The 20359-nt window shown below is 42.5% G+C and overlaps 1 protein-coding gene across 4 annotated transcripts in view; it reads left to right on the forward strand.

Annotated features, from left to right (window-relative positions):
- Positions 1 to 20359, forward strand: part of CTNND2 (catenin delta 2) — an 881420-nt gene that overhangs the window by 497684 nt on the left and 363377 nt on the right. For all 4 annotated transcript variants that reach the window (XM_046672368.1, XM_046672371.1, XM_046672369.1 and 1 more), the window contains exon 7: positions 969 to 1536. In XM_046672368.1, the coding sequence (XP_046528324.1) occupies positions 969 to 1536 (568 nt within the window). The remainder of the gene's footprint in view (positions 1 to 968; positions 1537 to 20359) is intronic.

Consider the following 20359-nt stretch of genomic DNA (forward strand, 5'->3'; position numbering starts at 1 on the left):
TCAAAAATCTTTCTGCTCCTCCGGGAAAGCCTGGAAGGTCCCATCCCTCCTGCCCAGAAGTGGTTGACAATGTAGTGTTTTCATTCGAATGCAAATTTGTCTCTGGACAAGATTCAAAGAGAGTGCTTTCCCCTCCAACTGTCTCTCCAGCTCCACCCCGGCCCTTGTTGTCTTTTGTGTTCTTGTAAATAAATGTGAAGCAACTGGCTTTCAATCTGAAGACACAGCTGCAGGGGGCTCTTAAAAGCGAGCTGGAGAGAGAGAGATGCTGAAAGATTTGGAGCCCAGCGTTAAAATCTAGAAAAGAGGCTTTTTTAGTCTTTCCATTTACAATTGCTCTGAATCCTCTAGAAAGGCTTTTTTTTTAATACTTAAAGACCAAGCGTATTTATTCCTACTTAATATTTTCCGCTCCTTGTAACTTTCCTTGTCCAAAAGCAAGAATCAACGTGACAATAGAACAGAATTAAGATCTACGAAGTATGTTTATTCTTGATGTTCTCCAGATAAGTATGCAACTAGGCCATTTTGGAGGTAGACACTGCATCCAATGAAATGACCGTGGAGGTAGGGGAGAAAGGATTTAATGCTTGGATTTCTCTTTAAAACTAACAGATCGTGATTGCATTCAAGTGGATCATGATGGCTCTGTTGGGTGGCCTTTTAAAATCTTTATGTGACCAATGCGATGCCTCTGCTATTCCAGAAACATGTTAGATATGTAAGCGGAATCCTGTCCCATTCGCCAGACGTGATTCCCATCCCACTGTCAGCCGGCCTGGGCGAGCTGGTTTTTCTTTCTGTAGGGAAAGATCAAGGCGCGTGTGCGTCTCGATCGAACGCGCGGTTTTGCTTTCTGGGCCCCCCGAGCGCCCAGGTATCCCTCCCTCGCCGGGGCCGGGCTGTGCGGGTGGGGCCCTGTGCTTCCGCTGGCTAAGCGCGCGTGTTCTCTGCTCTCCCGCGCACAGGGCACCACGAGCCGCGCGGGGCACCTGGCGGGGCCCGAGCCCGCGCCGCCGCCGCCGCCGCCGCCGCGGGAGCCGTTCGCGCCCAGCCTGGGCAGCGCCTTCCACCTGCCCGACGCGCCGCCCGCCGCCGCCGCCGCCGCCGCGCTCTACTACTCGAGCTCCACGCTGCCCGCGCCGCCGCGCGGGGGCTCCCCGCTCGCCGCGCCCCAGGGCGGCTCGCCCACCAAGCTGCAGCGCGGCGGCTCGGCCCCCGAGGGCGCCGCCTACGCCGCGCCGCGCGGCTCCTCGCCCAAGCAGTCGCCCAGCCGTCTGGCCAAGTCCTACAGCACCAGCTCGCCCATCAACATCGTCGTGTCCTCGGCCGGCCTGTCCCCGATCCGCGTGACCTCGCCCCCCACCGTGCAGTCCACCATCTCCTCCTCGCCCATCCACCAGCTGAGCTCCACCATCGGCACGTACGCCACCCTGTCGCCCACCAAGCGCCTGGTCCACGCGTCCGAGCAGTACAGCAAGCACTCGCAGGAGCTGTATGCCACGGCCACCCTCCAGAGGCCGGGCAGCCTGGCAGGTAAACGGCTCGCTGCCCGCCTTCCGCGGCTTCACCACAGGGGCACCTAGGCGCGTGGTGGGGTAACGTGCAGGGTGGAGGTAGACAGCTGGGCTGGAGCAAAACTCCAGCTGGGCGTGTCTGTGGGCCAGTGTTGAGCATCTGCAGGGTATAGAGAATGCAACGGCTTCTCTAAAATAAGTTGTTAGTATCCAAACTACAAGATAACTGTTACTTCTTTTTGGACTAATGCAATCTCTCAAACTGCAGTTTCCCTCTGTCTGTCCCTCCTCCTCCCCATCTGAAGACTAAGACGTCCATAAACTTAAATCAAATTTAATAAAGAATCACGTAGACCTGTTGATTGTATCCTGAAAAAGAGCAAAACAAATAATCAGAATATTTATGTGATCACCTATAGTTATCTACGTTTAGCTGTAGAAAAAAAGTAAGGAATTTTCCAGAAGCAGACATTCAGTTTACATAAATTTCAATAGTAGTGACAAAGTAACCAATGATGAATTGCCTTGAACTTTTACTACTTTGTTGTGGCTGGAATTTATTATATTTTGTCTAAATTTAGTCCCTGGGAAAAGTAAAGGACTCCTCCATATCTGTCATTTAATTTACGTAGATTCCAACAATGGGGGAAAAGGAACCAATGATGAAGTCGCTGGAATCTGTTACCTGCTTATTATAGGGATGGAGGGGCTGGGGTTGGACTGGCATTGTGAGAGAAACCTACTTTTCTCTTCCAATTCAGAGGAGGTGACATTTCTGTGGTTGTTACGCCCGTCAAAGACCAGGCTGAGCTGGTGATCCTCTGCCGGCAGCACCATATGTTCAGCTTAAACAAGACGCTGTGATTGAAAGACTAATGTTTTGTCTCCTAAAACACCTGACAGCTAACCCGGATTTATTGTCGATTTTTTTCCTCTTATGAAAGTATTTGGTAATTGTGTCACTCTAGTAACAGATGCTGTGCTCATATGTTTCCTTTCTTGACATAAATAGATGACTGTGAAGATAAAAAGGATAAAAAAAAATGGAACTTGTTGCGTTCACGAGGCAGGTGTCCAATGACTTCTTTACCCAGCACAGTAAGTGTCGGTGTGGACTGACCTGGCATAAAAAGATGCAGGCTGGAATTCCGCTGCCCCTGAGTCATGCTAGGGATGCTTACTGAAATGAAAATGTTCTCTCTCACTCACTTCTTCTGTCTCTTTAATAGAATTTTGGAGGTAAAGGATCATTAATGCCAACCCAGTGTCAGTAACAAAATATCTAGAATGTAGGGACTCAGGAGCAGCAATCTGGTTAGAAGAGGCGCCTAGGAGACGTGAATGGAAACTTTGTTTTATAAGTTTGTAAAATAAGTTACTAGGTCCCATTGAGGAGTAGGGCGTTGATGGAGCTTGTGGGAGACTAAAGTCCAGTGACACCCTTCCCAGGCCCCACACAGAAGAGGAAGCTGAGTCCCAGAGAGTCCAGGTGACTTGCTAAAGGCCATTTCATTTCCTGCACAGACTTGGGGAAAGAAACCAGGAGTCTTAGCTTCCAGCTCTTTCTCCCACTGATTATCCATGCTAAACTTGTGGATGTTTCACTGTATCATTTTAGTGCAAATAGGGAGTGTGGGTCTGGTGGAGAGGTTGGGGGAATGGGAATGGGGCTGAAGAGAGCCTGGCAGCTACTTGTATCATTGAATTTGGGAAGAGGTTTTAAAAGTAAATATGTTGTGAAAATCGCTCGCACTCTAATATCTGGAATGAGTGTTTCTGAGGGTTTGATGTGTGTGTGTGTGTGTGTATTTGGGGGTAGTGAGGCTTTGGCCAGAAAGAGGAGAACTTCAGTTGATCAACACAATTCTGTGTGCCTTCACCTCCCTCCATATTGCCACCTGTTCCTCAAATTCTCTAACCATACTTCATTTTTCTTACCTGGTGGGAAAAGAATCAGCGTGCCATTGAAGATTCTTAATTTTAGAGCTACAGTGAACACTTTCAATGTTTGAATTACTTTAAAATGTATGCTTTGAAATATTCATTTAAAAATTTTTTCATGCAAATTACTGCTGGCGGTTTTTGAGTTTAAAATTATTCTGTAACTCTGCATAAGTACTTGGGTTGCATGAGATCATATATCCCATTTGGAAATTAGCAAACTATGCCCCAGGAAAGGTGTGGGGACGGACTCTTAACGTTTGTAAGAGATCAGAAGTATTGGAGCTTTTGGACTCCATCCCTAAATCTGTGTGCTTGATGCCTTTCCAGACATCATAAAGTTTGGAGCCACCTGGTTTGCTAATTGAAAGCACCGTTAAAGTCAAGCTTGAAAAACAGCTTTTGGATTTTCAGGGTTGTGATTTTGGAGATTTGTCACTGATAACTAGGAAGTATGAATATGGGATAGGTAGTGACTTTCACTATTGAATGTTTAATCCATTCAATAATTATTTATTAAGCACCTCTTATGTATTGACACTGATTTCGACCCCGGGGGATACAGTAGTGATCGATATCAACCAAAATCCCTGGCTCATTTCAAAGGGAGAAGACAGAAAATCATCAAGATAAATATTTTTGGTAGAGTAGCCAGGGAAAGCTCTTATTAGAAGGTGACTTTTGAGTCAGTCATGAGGGAAGCGAGGAAGTTGGCCCTATTGATATCTAGAGGAAGGGAGTTTGGAACAGAAGGAACAGCAAGTTCAAAGGCTGGTAAATGGGAGTGTGTCTGATATGTTTGCAGAATAGCAAGGAGACCAGTGGCAGTGGATCAGAAAGAAGGAGGGGGAAGAAGCAACATGAGGTCACTGAAGTGACTGTCAAGGTGGTTGGAAGGGCAGATCAAAGAGGGCCTCGTAGGTCTTGATGAGGACTTGACGGTCTTGGTTGTGCTAAGTCCATGGGAGCTCTTGAGGATTTGAGCAGAGAAGTGCCAAAATCTGACTTAGTTTGTAACGGGATCATTCTGACTACTGTGTGGAAAATACACTGTAAGGGATCAAAGACAGAAGCAAGAATACCAGTTGGGAGGTTATTGCAGTAATCTGAGCAAGAGATGATTATGGCTTGGGCCAGGATTGGTAGCACTGAAAGTTATTAAGATTAATTTAATTCTGGATGTATATGTATGGTAGAACTGACCACATTTTCTCATGGACTAAGGGATGATGGTAAGAGAAAGAGGACTCAAGGATGGCACTGACCCAACAGCCAGAAGATTGGAGTCACCATTGACTGAGATGGGGCAGGCTACAGAGGGATATGGTTGGGTTCGAGGGCAGTGCTGGTAAATATTAAGATCTTGGTTTTGGACATGTCATATCTGTCTATGAGAATCAAAATGCACATGTGAAGTACGTAGTTGGATACGCAGGTCAGAGTTCAGGGGAGAGGCTGGAGATAAAAATTAGGAAGTCATTGGCAGACAGGTGGTATTTAAGAGCATGAGTCTAGAAGAGATTACCTAGGAATTAAGTATAGAGAGAAGACAGTCCAAAGACTGAATCCTGATGCCTCCCACAAATGTAGAGGTCTGGGAGTTGAGAAGGAACCAGCAAAACAAAGAGGTAAGCCAGAAGTGTAGGTCAGTGTCATTTCTTAGAAGCCAAGAGAAGGGCATGTGTCAGGATAAATCAATAAACTACATCCAGGGCAATTAAGAAGTCAAGACAAAGGAAGACTGTTCGGTGACATTGGTTTAGCAGTGTGTAAGCCTTGGTGACCTTTAAAAAGCAGTTTCCGTGAAGGGTGGTGGTAAAATCCAGCTGGAAGTGGGGGTCGTCCAAGAGAGAATGGGAGGACAAAAACTAGAGACTGAAAACAAGTATAATGTTTCAAGAAGTTTTCCTTGCTTACCTATAAACATTTCCAGAAATTTACAAGTTCTATCAGACGATTTCAGGTCATCAGTTGTAGTGGGCACTTAGTAGGGAACTTACATCCACATTTTCCAGTACATCTTCCCAATGGCAAGCATTATAAAGTCTGGCCAGAGATCTCAGAGTTCTAGCTATCTAAGAAAACACCACAATTCAGATGAAACCTAGAACAGTGTAATTTCCCAGATGTTATGTCATCAGAGTCCAAAGATCTCTTAGAACTTTTCCTTTCTTCTTCTTCTTCTTTTTTAATCATCTCTCTTTTCATTATATTGTGATGCCTGCCTTGTTGGAGGTCCCTAACGTTAGATGCAATACTCACCTGCTTGAAATTATTCCCTCATCCAGGGGATCACCGTAATAGCTATCTACTCTTACATTCAGACATAAATAAGGTAATGTATATAAAATGCCAGTACATTGGCTGGCTCAATAGAAGTTAACTTGTATTATTCAACAGCACCTACCATACAACTTGGATGTGCAATGAAGAAGTCATTCATTTTTGCTTCACACACAAAGGTCTTTTGAGTCCTAAAACATGCCAGTTTCTGTGTTGAGCATACAAAGATGAGGGTGGGGTAATCTTTCTCTCAGGAGACCTAGTTGGGAACAGATATAAGAAAGGACAATTTTAAACCCAGTGCTAGGGTGGCAAAGAGGCTAGTTACTATGGGACTGTACTAGAAGAGCATCTTACAGTGGGGATCGGATGTGTGCCTCAGATACTTCCATAATGTGGTGTCTCCAGAGTTAGGCAGTCTGGACGGAAGTAGTGAGAAAGGGTAGCTGGAACAAAGTCAACAAGTAGAGAAGGTATATGGTGAAGAGTAGGGGTGGGAGACGGTAGAGACTACCAGCAGATCACTGTTTCTTGAGCCAGAAACAATTGGGATGGTGAGAGATGAAGGAAAAGGAGATGAGTCATAAAGGGTTTATAATTCCATCCTTCCTGCAGAGGGGTGACATGATCATATTTGCATGCTAGAAACTTCATTCTGGAGGCTGTGTGGAGGATGGATTTACAAAGAAAAAAATAGGCAGAGAGACACTTAGGAAGCCATTGGAATAGTCCTTTCCTCCTCCCAGATATAGTTATCAAACCTGTCCCCCACTTGTTTTGAAATGGGACAGCTCAAAAATTATCACTCATAAATGGTAGAGGAAGAAGTCTAAAAAAAAAATGACATAACCTAGTTTTTGCATTTTTCTCCTTACAAATAGGTTGCTTAATTTTTTTTTTATAATTTAAAAGTAAAATGGATTTGTTCTGTGCAAGATGAGTAAAATTATCTTTAAAAAACCCATTTTGCAAAATAAAGCATTTGCTATATGCCAGGCATTCTGCCAGGCACTTTGCAAACTGTATGTCCTATAGTTTCCAGCAACTTCATAAGTCAGTGCAATTTCTACTCCCATCCTACAGATTCAAAAACTGAGGCTTATCAATGATAAGTTTCTTGGCTGGAAATGACAGAGATGTGATTTGAACCCGGATCTCTTTGAGGCCAGCTTCTCTATACTCTTAAATGTACATAATATATGAATAGAGGTAGTATATTTTGTGTTACGGAAAAACAAAACCAAGAATGTAGAAATACAGTGTAAATTTTCAACTTATTTAAATGATTAGTGATTTTGAAGAAAGCAAAAATATCTCAAAAATGTGTCAACATCCTGTTGAATATGACTTCAACAGTACCAATTTTCGCCTTTGTAAGTAGCATGATCCTTTCATTTTCTGGTTTAGAGCAAATTTAATCCTGTTAAAAATAGAAATCTGAGTTGTAAATATGTATTAAAGTTAAGTCAAACATCAGAAGCTTATTTTGAGGTAAAAATGAAATGAATTAAATGTAAATTCTTAACCAATGGTTGCAATCAAAACTGACCTAATATGGAGAGGAATTTGGTCAAAACATGTCCATCTTGCACCTCGGCCAAATGGACATAAAACTCTATTTCGAGTGGCTCACACAACTCCAAACTGGGCATATTTGGAGATTTCAGATCCATTCCTCACTTGTTAATGCTTCCAGGTGTACCTGTTGTAAGAAAGAAAAAGAAAAAAAGGCCTAATCCTAGATAAAAACTTTGCAATCTCTGCTGTCATGTTCTCAGATCTACTCAGGTAATAAGCAAGCTTTTTTTAATCACACAACAGTTGGAATACGGTCACAATGCAACACGATATCTGACTGCCACTGCTTCTTTAAAGTTGCATTTTCTGAAGGGGATCTTTCCCTGCCCATGGACAAACACTTGACGATTCATTTGAACCTTCTGCTCACCCTTAAGTAAAAAAGACCTAGTTTAGATTTACTAATTAGAATGTGATCAGCCTGTCATATCAATCAACGCTTTAATCTTCTTTCAAGAGTGGCTATGGCTGACTCTCAACTGGAATTTCCAGGGGTTCTTTAGAACTCAGTCTCACTGGGAGCCCTTCCGCAACCACAGAAGCACGGAAGCTCCCTTGCATCCCACCCCCCCCCCCCCCCCCCCCCCCCCACCCAGGCCATGGCCCTCAGCCCCAGCCCCTCCTCAGAAGCTCTTGCTCTCAGAGCCCCGTCCCTGCCCAGGCTGTCTTCTGGGTGACAGTGTAAAGTGGATCTCTCTCCTGCATGGTGCATTCTGGCATCCTGCACCCCAACAAAGTTGGGGAGTATGGGCTGATTCCCACACATTGACCTTCTTCTGTTTCCACCAACAAAACATTATTCAGTGAACCATTTGCCTTCTGGAATTCTGGGACTCCATGTTACAGCAGGGAACCAGCATCTGGGAGTCCTGTGGAAATCCACTCTCTCCAGGCTGTCCCTTCCGGGAGGGCAGATGTGAAATCTCCTCAGCAAACCTCCTCTGTGCTTGCTAGTCCCTGTCTAACAGCTTCCATCTGCCTGGAAGCCCAGGACTCACAGAAATGGCTATCTGACGTTCCTTTATAAAGTCACTTTAGGCAGCATCTGATCACACTTTCTTTGGTATCTGATTTCTGTCCAATGGATGTCCGGGTCAAACTGCGGCAGGGAGAGTCCATTTTAGCATCCTGTTACTGTAAGTGCTGGGATCTGGAACTGAATGTTTGGGATGATAGGTGGCCCAAAAGGCCTTCCTGATGTCTTTGTTTTTGTTGATTCTCATAAATTAATACCTTCCTTTCCCTTCCTACCACATGGCAGCCTTGCTAGGTAAAATGAGGTAAACAGGTCTTTTTTGTTCTTTTGTAGGAAAGTGGCATCTTTATGTATAATTCTATCAAAGCTTTTCAATATTATTGATGCTTTTATGATTTTGATTATGCTTTAATTTAACTGGGAAAATGTAAATTTTAAAAAATGGAAATATATCTTGGACAACGGTTCAAGATGGTTTCCCGTCTCCACTCATTTGCCTCCCCTATGTCTCAGACCCTCTGAGAAATAAAATACAGCATTACAGTGAGGAATGAAGTCACAAAAGAGACAAGGACACAGAGGCCAGCGAGTGGGTGTTACCAATAAGTAAATCATATTAGGAATTTTCTAGAAAGCAAACTAGATAAGAGTGACGAGCAGTTAAAATGGAGAAGTTTCTCCCAAGAATCTACTCCTTTAGCATTGTGGAGGTGGGCTGGCCATCTTCAGTGAATTCTTGGACAGGCTCAAGCATCTAAGTTGAACTGGGGGGCTCGTGAGAGAAGTGAGGCTGAAGATGGAGGGAGTCATCGAAAGTCAGTGCTTGAGGCAATTCTAAGTTGGCCCCTCCTCCTCCTCACATCCCCGCTCTCCTACCAAGATTCCAACCCTGTAGCCAGTGCTTACTCCAAGGAGAAGAACAGGAGTGGTCTCTTGAAGAAAGTGAGCAAGCTGTCTGAGAAAGTGAGACCTCAGTTATGGCTGCCTGTGCCTAGATAAAGTTCATTTCCTCTAGGCGTATGGGGTGATGGGCTGGTAGGGGGCTCACGGCTGCCCCCTCACCCTCTCATTCTGAAGGAAGACTTCCAGCCCATATGCTCCACATTCCCCATCATAAATTCTGTCTCAGGGACACATAATGGGAAACACTTCTATTTGCCTTGTAGCCAAAGAAGCTGCCGCTGGGTTTTTCTTTCTCAGATATGATAAATTAGCAAGGATTACTGAGGAATTTGGGAGAATTAGTGGCATTAAAAAAATAGAAAAATGAACAGTCTCTCAAAAGAAACAGTGATAATTTACAGAATAGGAGAGATTAAAAGAAACAAGCAAAAACTTTAGTTCAGTACTGAGAAGGATTTAAGAAGATCATATGTTTATTAAGTAAGAGCTGGATGATATGTGAAAGGATCAAAGAACAAGAAAATCTTTCTAGGCCATAAAAATGAAAATGCTCAAATTAAAAATTTGATAGAATGGCTGAAAAAATAGTCAAAAAAATGACTGGGAAGGTAGAACATAAAAAGAAAGAGACAGAAAAGATTAGCGTAATGCAATAAGAGCCATAAAGGACAAATGCAGGAGCTGTTACTAGAGTCCCAGAAAGAGAATGGAGAGAAGCAGCTTATCAAAGAAGTGATACAGAGCAATTCCTCAGAGCTGAGGGACCCGTGCCCTCTGCTTGGAATAGAACGTATTCTGTATTTTGCATCATGAATTTCAAAGCACTAACATTAAAAGACCATAAAGCCTCTGGAGAGAAATGAAACACTTAGATGCCACCTGACTTGCAGTAGTGATACTGGATGATAAAGAGCGGTCAGATGATACTCTCAAAGTTCTGGTGAAAGTAATTTTCAAACTAAAATCTATACATAGCCAAATTATCCATCATCTAAAAAGGGAGAATCAAATATTTTCAGACTTGCAGGTATTCATAAAATCTGTCTCCTATACACCTTTTCCTGGAAAGTTACAGCGCTTGGAGAATCTATTATTGCAGCTAAATAATGGCCTAAGCGAGAGGAAAAAATGTTACTCAGGAAACAATGTATACTGTCTAGAAGGGCAACGAAGAGAAGTTTGAGGGGGAGAAAAGACATGTGGGTGGCAGGTTGCTAAGCAAGGAAAGGGGGCCCTCAACAGATGATCTTGACAGTCATGAATGTTGACTTAAGTCCCAAAGAGTCTGGGTGCTTTTAATATCTAAGGACTGAACAAGTAAAAGAATGAGTGAGAATAATGAGTTTAATTGCAGATAAAAAAGAAAGAATTGTTTCATTCCATCGAGTTCCACAAATACAAGAGGCAGTGGTTAAGGGTGTGGATTAAGGGGCTAGATGGACATGGGTCCCATCATTGGTTCCATCGTTTACTAGCTCTGTGACCTTGGACAATTTGGTTCAATTCAGCAGGTATTTACTGAGCACCTGTTTTGTGTCAGGCACTCTTCTAGGTGCTAGACACTCACTTGTGAACAACAGAGGCCAAAGACCCTGTTCTCTTGGAGGTAATAGTCTACTGTTGATAGGATGTTGGATGGTGAGAGGAGCCATGGGGAGAAACCAAGGGAAGTAGGGCTGTCAGAGGAGCTGGGTGGTCGGAAAGGTCTCCATGATAAGGTGTCAACTGAGCAAACACCTGAAGTGGTGAGGCAGGGAACCGTGAGCTTATCTGGGGGAGAATGTCCCAGGTGGAGGAAACAGCTAGTGCAAGGGTCCTGAGGTGGACCTTGTTCAGGGATCAAAATGAGAGTTCTATAAAATCGTTTGCTTATCCTGTGGTGGGCATTACAATACTGCAACAATTATACAGAGTCATTAGAAAGATCGTATGAGATTGAGATTATGCCTGTCAATTGTTTATTAGTGTGCCCACATGTTAAAAGGGCCTCTGTTACTATGGAGAATCATTATACCAGCCAAGCTCTACTGGGAATTCAAATGTAAATAACGTGGAAGCCATAACTCCAGGGGTCTTGTTTGACTGGAAGGAGGGAGAGAATGACGTCAGTTCAGAAGTAGCTTGTAGTTAGGATATGAGCTATGAGAGCAGTCCACGGCCTAGAGGCATCCCAAGAGGGAGAGGCACATCCAGGATGGAGGATCCGGAAGGGGTTCTTGACAGAGGCAGCATTTGTGGTTGGGTTTGCAAAGTGCTGCTGTGACAAGTGCCAGTAGGAGTAGAGGCGTCTAGCTGGGGAGGGTCAGATTACTTAGTTACGAATAAGTGTCCAGTGGGCCATGAGTCCTGATGGGTCTAAGGTAGAGCTTGGGGTCCTGGGGGTATAAGTGAGATTAAGGCTGCACATGGACTGCGGTCTGCTCTCCTGGGCTCACTCTGAGGAAGTATGACCATATTCCGGAGGCGCTGGGGAGCTAGTAACAGTTTTCCTGAGTAGAGATTTTTATCCACTTTGTTTTTTACGTAAGGGGCCATGAGATTTTTTTTTAAAGAGTAAATATCTAGAAGGCCCTATAAGCTTCTTTTCACTTGGGGTTAGAATCCCAGGAGTGTGTGAATGAATATTTGAGTCATTAGAGATCAGAGGCAAGATGAGTATGTGAGAAGTTGGAAGAGGAACGGATTAAAACGGGCCGAGTTCTGGGCCCCTATTAGTGAGCCAGTGCGCAGGCAATTCCCTTTTCCCTTGTTGAGAAGTGGGCCAGGTAACATGCAGCCAAATGTTTTGCTGTACTGAACTCTGAGAATCCATCTTATTTCTCCTGTTCTGCAGATCAGAGAGATAACTGGTCAAAGCCGGAGTCTACTGGGAAAATGCTTTTTGATATAATATGCAATCAGAAAATGGAACAAAAGGGTGGAAAGAGAGAGACAGGTGCAGCCTTGCATTGTTGGCCACCGTGGCTTCCTAGCTGGGTCCCTGGCACCCAAGAAAAGAGAAAGCCTGGCTGATGTCTGACCCTGTGGTGTGGGTTTCTCCCATTCTTCAGACCCCATGCCTCTGAACGTGCAGCCACTGGGGCATTGAGGGGAATATATTCCTGGGTCTCTTTTCAGTCACAGGTGTTAATTAATTTGGGCAAACAGGCATCTATGCTAGCTACTCTTAAGTATTAGCATCAATTCAATGATTATGGTTAACCAGTGTCTCTGCCTTAATAAATATGGTGCTTTTAAACACTTTTTTTCTTTGTAACTAAGCAATAGGGCTTATGTGGAGACCAGCTGTTTTAGTAGGTGTACAGGTAACCTTAAATAATTAATAGCTTAAAATCTCTCAAATGGAATTAATTCACAACCAAGCCTGTATCAAAATCATCAGAATCCCTCCTGCCACTGTATTTAACCAAGGTACATTTTATAATTTTAAAAAATTCATCATATAGTCAGTGTTATACAGAATACATATCTCTCTCATGTGTAATACATATAATTTATGCTTATTATATACATTCTAAAATATGAAAAAAATTAATATGCACACACTCATTTACATATACACACACATGTGTGTGTGTGTATATATGTATAAAACTTTGCATTTGCTGTGAAATAACTAAAATGAAATATCTAAAATCTCTAAAGGCTCATCCCAAATGGATATTTATGTACTTATTGTGTTGTGTGTTACCAAAACACTGACTTTGATACAAAGAAGAAAGTATACTGAATTTTCCCACAATCAAAAGACGCAGGGCGTTTGAATAGTGGGCATATGGGCTTCCTGAGGGCAGCTGATGAGACTCCCGCATATTTCAGAACTCCTCACCACACCTCATCTAGTAGACATTCAACAAATATTTTTGACTGACTGTTGTAAAGCTAGCTAGTGGGTGAAAGTGTTGTGTCCTGTTGGTAACCGGTAGTCATCCTTAGTACAGAGAGAGGCATGAACACAAAGAGACACCAGGTTCTCTCCAGAGTGAGTGAAACATTAAAAAGTGACCAGAAAGACTTGGTTCAATGGGTATTGCAAATCTGTAAGATAACATGTCTGCTTCCTCACCTGTGAGCCTCTCAGTTCTTTGGAAGGCGGCTTCCTGTGTTTTTTAGGTCTCAGTTGCAGTATTAATAGAGGCCTAGAGAGCAGTGCGTGGAATCTCATAGGCTCGCCTGTAGTGCTAGCAGCTCTCCGGGTGTACCTCTAGAGAAGTAAGAGATCTTAAGAACAGACAACACCTATCCTGTGGTGTCTGTTTACTGAGGACCTGCCCAGGAACCTGCAGATAGAGACTTGGCAGCAGAAGGAACCTAAAGAAAACCATTAATGTTTTTACTGAGTAGACTTGAGCGGACCCTTGAATTTGTACATATTCTGTAAGTATCTTCAAACAGACTTGATTGCATTGATTTTTCCTGTTTGGCTTCCTAGATGGTGCCTGGGCCCGCAGGTGCTCTGCCATGACAGAGGGGCAACCCTTACTGAACCCTGAATGATGTCTCCATTTCCTGAGGTTTCTGGCTTCAGTCTTAGCCCTCCTTGAATGGACTAACAAAGTGATAACGTCAAAACCTCCCTTAGGAAATAAGCTTCATTTTAATAATTGATGTAGAAAAGGGAAGTCTGTATACATTTCCCTTTAGAATGAAAAAATACACACACGCACACACAAGTATTCATTCAGGTCTCAACCTCAGCTGGTTGAAAGCAGATAATGCCACAGTCCCCTCCATGGCTCTTTCACCTTGACAGCCTTCTAGCAAATATATTTGTTTTTCACTGGAAGAGTCAACACAAATCAATTTCTGTACTAGAAAAACATCACTAACATCAATACCAACCAATACCAATTGGTGGTTTAGTAGTAACTTCTTTGGATAAAGACAACAGATGAAAAATGGAGTGGAAGCATTATAACTATACATAGCTCTCATCAGTGGTGCAGTATATTAGAGAATTAGTATTTCAATAAATATAATTGGTATTCAAATAATAATTATGCATATATAATTCAGTTACTAATTAGATTCTAAAACACACACATACAAATATTAAAGCTTTTAACTAGAAAAGAATCAAGGAAAAATTTGAGCGCTTCCCAGAACTGTTTATTACATAACATAATTACTCTTTTCAAACTCTTTTTTTATGTGCCAAATATTATGTTGAGTAAAATAATGAAAATTTAATAAAATGTTGATGTAAAAAGTTTATAAAACATAAATATAGAGAATGACTAATCTGTGAAGAGGTTTGTTTGCCATTTTGTTTGCCATTTTCCCCCTGTGAATTATGTTGAGAGTTAATAGTATCTTTTTCTTCTGGAATTATCACCAAGGCCACTCTGTGGGTGTTGGTGAAACATAGAAAGCAGTAGAAAAATGATACAGAGAGAATACATTTTACGTTTGCATTTTAGAAGCTAAATATCTAATTTTTGAAAAGGAATTTATACAGCCTATCTATGATAGATTTAATACATTCCGAGTAAAGAGGCCTGTGTTTAAGATGCTGAGATGCAAACTATCTTAGTCCACATATTTTTAAAAATATTTAAACCAGTTTATGAAGAAAACTGCATACGTAAGCCTACTTTTGTCTGATAAAACCCTTCTCCTTGTCCATACATTGAGAATTTCATCTGTGGCCCATTGATGGGCAAAAACCACATACACAAAAATGAACACTTAGCTTTGGTTGCTACAGCAGGAGCATTTCAGAAAGCAGAACAAAGACTTCTGGTCTCTCGAAGCCAAAGTCTTTCCTGCATTGTATCTCAATATAACAAAGACAGGTCAGGAGCACCTTGTTCCAGGTTCTTTCCATGGAAATATCCATTATTACCCATGGCAGTTAGTTCTGGGAGCCAGACTCCAAAGGTACTGTGTGAACATTGCAGTGGTGGGGTATTGAGAAGCAGCTGTAGAGAAATAAAATGATGCTCATCGAATTTTATCCACCTTGTTGATAAAGGAGAGTATCTGTGTGAATATGAGACTAGCCATTGAAAACTCTCGTGAGTCACTAATTAATAAAGCACCAAATCATAGATCACTGTGCTTCGGTAGTTAACTGGGACAATGAGAAGACAGCAGTGAGCCAGTCTCCTGGTCCATTCCACCCAGCACGCTGCTGCCAAGAGCTGCTCCCAGGGAGACAGATGGAATTGGAAGCAGATTTTCAATAGGAGGCCCCTCCCGGGTAAAAATTAACATTCACAGATTAAACTTCTTTACAAGGTAACGTCAAAAGACTTTAAGTTCAAGTCTAAAATCAAATTGCATTGCCCTTCTGTACAAAGATATTATAATTCCAAGCTCATCCCCCACCAATTTCTTATTCTACCCAGCCTCAGGTGACAATTATTTGGGGTGCCTGGTAGAGTCTTTCTGGGTGTCCTTTCGCCAGCTTTAGCAGGGACCATCTTTCACTGGAATGATTGTGATTACACTGAAGTTATTTTTAGGAAGACTCCTAAGAGTTCACAGGACACAGGATTGTCACCACAATGACCCCACCCTCACCTGATATAGAAAATGAGGCAACTCCCAGCCCAAGAGCAGTTACCCCTCACAAATGTGCCTTCCCAGAAATCACACTTGGTCCAGCCCAAAGACATTTTCTGGAAACTCACAGAAATGAGGGGACTGGGATGGGCAGGAAATGTCATGCGATCTCTGCATGTCTACACTGTGAACTCCCGGGAGTTTCCCAGCAAGCGGTTAATTGCAGCACAGTGTAGAGCAAGCCTGGGGCAAAAACCGTGTCCTACTTTTCCTACTCTCAAAGGTATCGCTGCCTTCCTGTGAAGTTCAGAAAGTATACCTGCCTCCAAGGGGAAGTTCCCCCACATTCGAGAATTTGGAGGTTTCTGTGGATGTTGTAAATCTATGGCCTTAATAGGCCTGCTGAGAACCAAGCCTTGACACGTGCTCCTCAAGACCCTACATGGGCCCCAAATCTACCAGGCCTGACCCTAACCATCCAGAGCCAGGTCCCTTTATAGTGACACCTGGGGAGTGTTTGAACTCTTCCCCTTCGTGGCCCATCCCCTGAGGTCCTGATTCAGTGGCCTGGACTGGGCCCCCGGCATCCGTACTGCTTAAAAAGTCTTCCCCCGAACTCTGTGCGTGTTCTCCCAGGGTTGAGAAGCACTGAGCTGAACCCTTACGTGTATATGTGCTGTGGCAACACAGGAAACATAGATACCTGCTTCCCTAGAATCAGCAAGAAGCACAGCGATAGCAACAAAAACGTTGCAAAAACACATATCTAAAAAGTCTGTCCTGCATATGGAAAGATGTTTTTTTTCCCCTAGAAGTGACTCTTGCCCCAGCTAGTCTGCTTACGAAGGCCTTTGCATGCCCCTCACTGTCCAGTCACCTAGAGCTAAGGACAGTCACTCTGCAGCAGCCTGCATGCTGAAGCCTGACCCACTGGCCAGGGCAGCCTGTGGCAGCCGATATAGTGCTCACAGGTGGTGGCCAGCACAGCCATATGCTGGACCCAGGTTGGTGAGGCCCCATCAGCATGGCCAGCGTCCAGCTATACCCTTGAGCTGTGCCTTTGTTGAGGCACTCGTGTTTGCTTAATGAGGCAGGGGAGAATTAAGGCATTGATGTGTCTGTCTCCAGGACTCCAGAAGGATGGAAAAGGTGAAGTTCTCTAGCAACCAAGATAACATGTCCATAGCTAAACCAGTATGTCTTGGCTCCTCAAAGGGTGCTCTCTGGACCAGCAGCACCAATGTTGCCTGAGAACTTGTTAAAAATGCAGAACCCCAGGCCCTTCCCCAAACCTACTGAGTCAGCACCTAAACATTATTCAGGGGACTCATGCACAGGGCATTTTGAGAAATGCTGAAGTACATGGCTAGCACATTTGGAACCGCTCTCTACCTGCCCTGAGATACAAAACCAGAAGCAAATATTGGGGACAGGTGCCAAACTGCCCTGTTGACCTAGTGTGTTTTGCTACTACTAGTATCATCTTAGGTGGGTTTCCACAGGCTCTTCCTTAACTTAGAGCTGTGCATGAGCTGTGACATAGTGCACCATCCGCTTCACTGTAGATGCAGAAGCCACACGACCTTTGACTGAAAACAAAAATGCAAATGACGCCTCCAAAGAATGCAAAGATGTCAGACTCCACATTGCTCATTATACTCCATCACTACCGTCTCATCACTTTCCACATGTCTGCCAGTCACAAAAGGAGTTGAACAAAAGAAGCCTGTTTTCCTAACAGCTTGGGAAGAAATCTTTGTGGTTAGAGAGAAAATACAAGAATAAGAGGCCTGTGCTTTTACAGGGTTTAAGATCTTATGATCCTGACTATGTCCTGGTAAGTGATTTTGGCCTTGAAATTATTCTCAGTGGAAAGTGTTTGAGTCCCAAGAGATTACAGTGTTCCTTTGGTAAAAGGTATGGTGAGATTTCATAATTACAATAAGTTACATTGGAAACCTCATCAAGAAAGTTATAGGAGCAAATCTTTCTGTATTTTGTACCTTGGCAGAGACAGTGTGAGCATTCAAGTTATTTTTGATAGCAGCAAAGCTGTATTAAGTACGTATAACATTTGAAAATCTAGGATCTATGAAACAGTTAAAACAGGAGGACGCTTTTTGCTTTCCAAAACAGACTTATCATAGAATCATTTTATATCATCAGATGGAGTGTCGAAATTACTAGGCTTCAGTGCAATTTTGTCATGGAATATATGAATTAATAATCTCCCTTCAAAAATCAGTCTGAAATATGGCTCATAGCCTATATAGAAAATGTGTCCATGTATTTTAACATTTATAACAACCTAAGATGTCAAACTAGTTTAATGACTTAATGATCATTTGCAAATGAAACTTTGGGCAAGGATTTGCCTCAGGATACACAGGAAGTATTGGGGGGTCCTTTAAATACTGAAATTAATTCATGAATTAGCATAGGAGTAGGAAGTAGATTTTGGAATTTTGATTTGAATCAAAAGCAAAACTCAAGAATAAAGCATGTAAATCTTTATTATGACAAGATCTTCCTCAGATCTGAGATGTAATATTTGCATCTCTTAGCAATTTACTTAGCACACATTTATGATATAATAATGTTACCCACAATTATGTTACCTTTCTAACATATACTTTCTAAAAATGCTTATTTGCTGATATCATTTTTTCCTCTCTAGTTTATGATAACAGATACCAAGCCAGACTATTTAAGAGGTTCAAAGTGCACAAAATGGCTATTTCAAAGCCATAAACTGTCACAGAGCGAAGGCTACCTACCTGCCCAGGCTGTGCTGCCTGGCCACGTGGCTTGGTGATGCCGGCACTTCAGCAGGGAACATACCCCTGAAGTCAGAGTATTGAGCAAAGGAAGAGGTGCAGTGGGGATTTGCGAGGGAAAGTCTGCTTCTTTTCCAGACGCCGCACTTCTCTGTACAAGTTCCATTTTGCCCTTCAAAGATGTATTTTCGTTAGTCAATATTGATGCATGAACTGACTGCACAGTTTTTAGAAAACCTAAATTCCTAGGTTTTCCTTTGGACTCTCCTTCATAGCACAACAAGTTTATAGCTCTTCTTCTGAAGACAGCTCTTTACCTCAAAAGTGAAAGCAGTCGTCTCAGCTACCTGTTGGCTAACACATTGAGTCGGCCCGTTCTGGCTGACAGACCTCTAAGTCATTAGGCTCTTCATTTTCTCCCTCCATTTCTTTGCAAATGAGCATTTGAAAGGACTCTCAAATTTGAAGAGAACAGATCGATAGCAGTATGTCCTTAAGAACCTGATATCGATATTTCCAAATGAAAGCATGCAAACATTTATTTCTTTGCAAAAGCAAGTGAATTTGCATTCAGAGTCATAAATTATACAGTTTAGAAATAAAAAAATGTGAATGGGTCCCAATGAAAAACAGAATGATTTTGTTTCATTCTATTCAGTAAAGTAATTGGCATAACCTGGTAGTAAATGATATTATTTGAAGAAAGCAAGAAATGATAAGATGAGGGTTGTAACACATTAGCTAGTTCTTTCTTTTAAATATGCCTATGTCCTCTGTCTCTACTTTATCTGGGACAGAGTGGCTCTCAGGGTGAGCCCTGCAGTAGAATCATGAGGTATAAGGGTACACATTGTCACCCTCAACACGGATAAACCGAGTTCAAATCTTTTGGGGGTTGCGTCCAGGAATCAGCATTTCAAAGAGTCCACCAGATGATTCTTTGGGGAAATAAACCAAGATTTGAGAATTAATCATGTTCTAAGGAATGAAAACTCAAGTGCAAAAACATATATATAGTTGAGCTGAATCTTTGGTGGTATAATTCTCATGAGTTTGTTATGTATGATCTGTTGAGTATTTCAAATCCTTTTGCTAGAAATGTGGTTACTGTCATGGTGAAATTTTAAGTTTAAAAAATATTTGTTCAGTTCTTACTGTCACTTGTAATATGGACTCATAAAGAAATCATATAATAACTGGCGTTTCTTTTAAAAGACAGTAAGAACTAAATAGATACTAATAAAATCCCTCCTATAAATACCGTGAAATGAATCTCCTACGGAGGGCCGTTGCTCTCACTGCTGGTTCCCTCTGTCGGAGAAACACATGGATCTTCCTCCAGTTTGGCTCCTTCTCTGGCCTTCTGAGGTCCTCTGCTGAAATCTCAAGATGCTCAAAAAGGTCATTCCTGACCATCGTATCAAAACCAGATTCCCCGGACATGTTGTCTACCCTACTTTACTTTTCTTCAGTATCCTTTTCTCCATACCTGCCTAAAAGTGATGACTTACTTATTTTCAAGGCCAGGGATCTTGTCTTTCTTAAACTCTGTGGTGTTTCAACTCCTAGAAGTTGCCCAGGCACTAAGTAAATATACGGCAAGTGAATGAGTCTGTCAATCACTGTCAATTAACTGGGACATATAAACAATATATGTAAAATCTGGTACATAGAAATTTATTTGGAAATCAGTCTAAAATGATAAATGTTTCATACTGCTGGTCAAATGAAACAGAACCTTTTGGATTCTGTGACCCAGAGACAATGTGGAGTCACATTTCATGTGTAGTCATGAAATGTGTCACTTCCCCAGGCAGTGGGGAAAACTGGAGCCTTTCAGTTTCATAATGATTTTCCGTGTCAAGAACCCCTTTCAG

Source organism: Equus quagga, chromosome 9 (genome assembly GCF_021613505.1).
Source record: "Equus quagga isolate Etosha38 chromosome 9, UCLA_HA_Equagga_1.0, whole genome shotgun sequence".
NCBI lineage: Eukaryota > Metazoa > Chordata > Mammalia > Perissodactyla > Equidae > Equus > Equus quagga.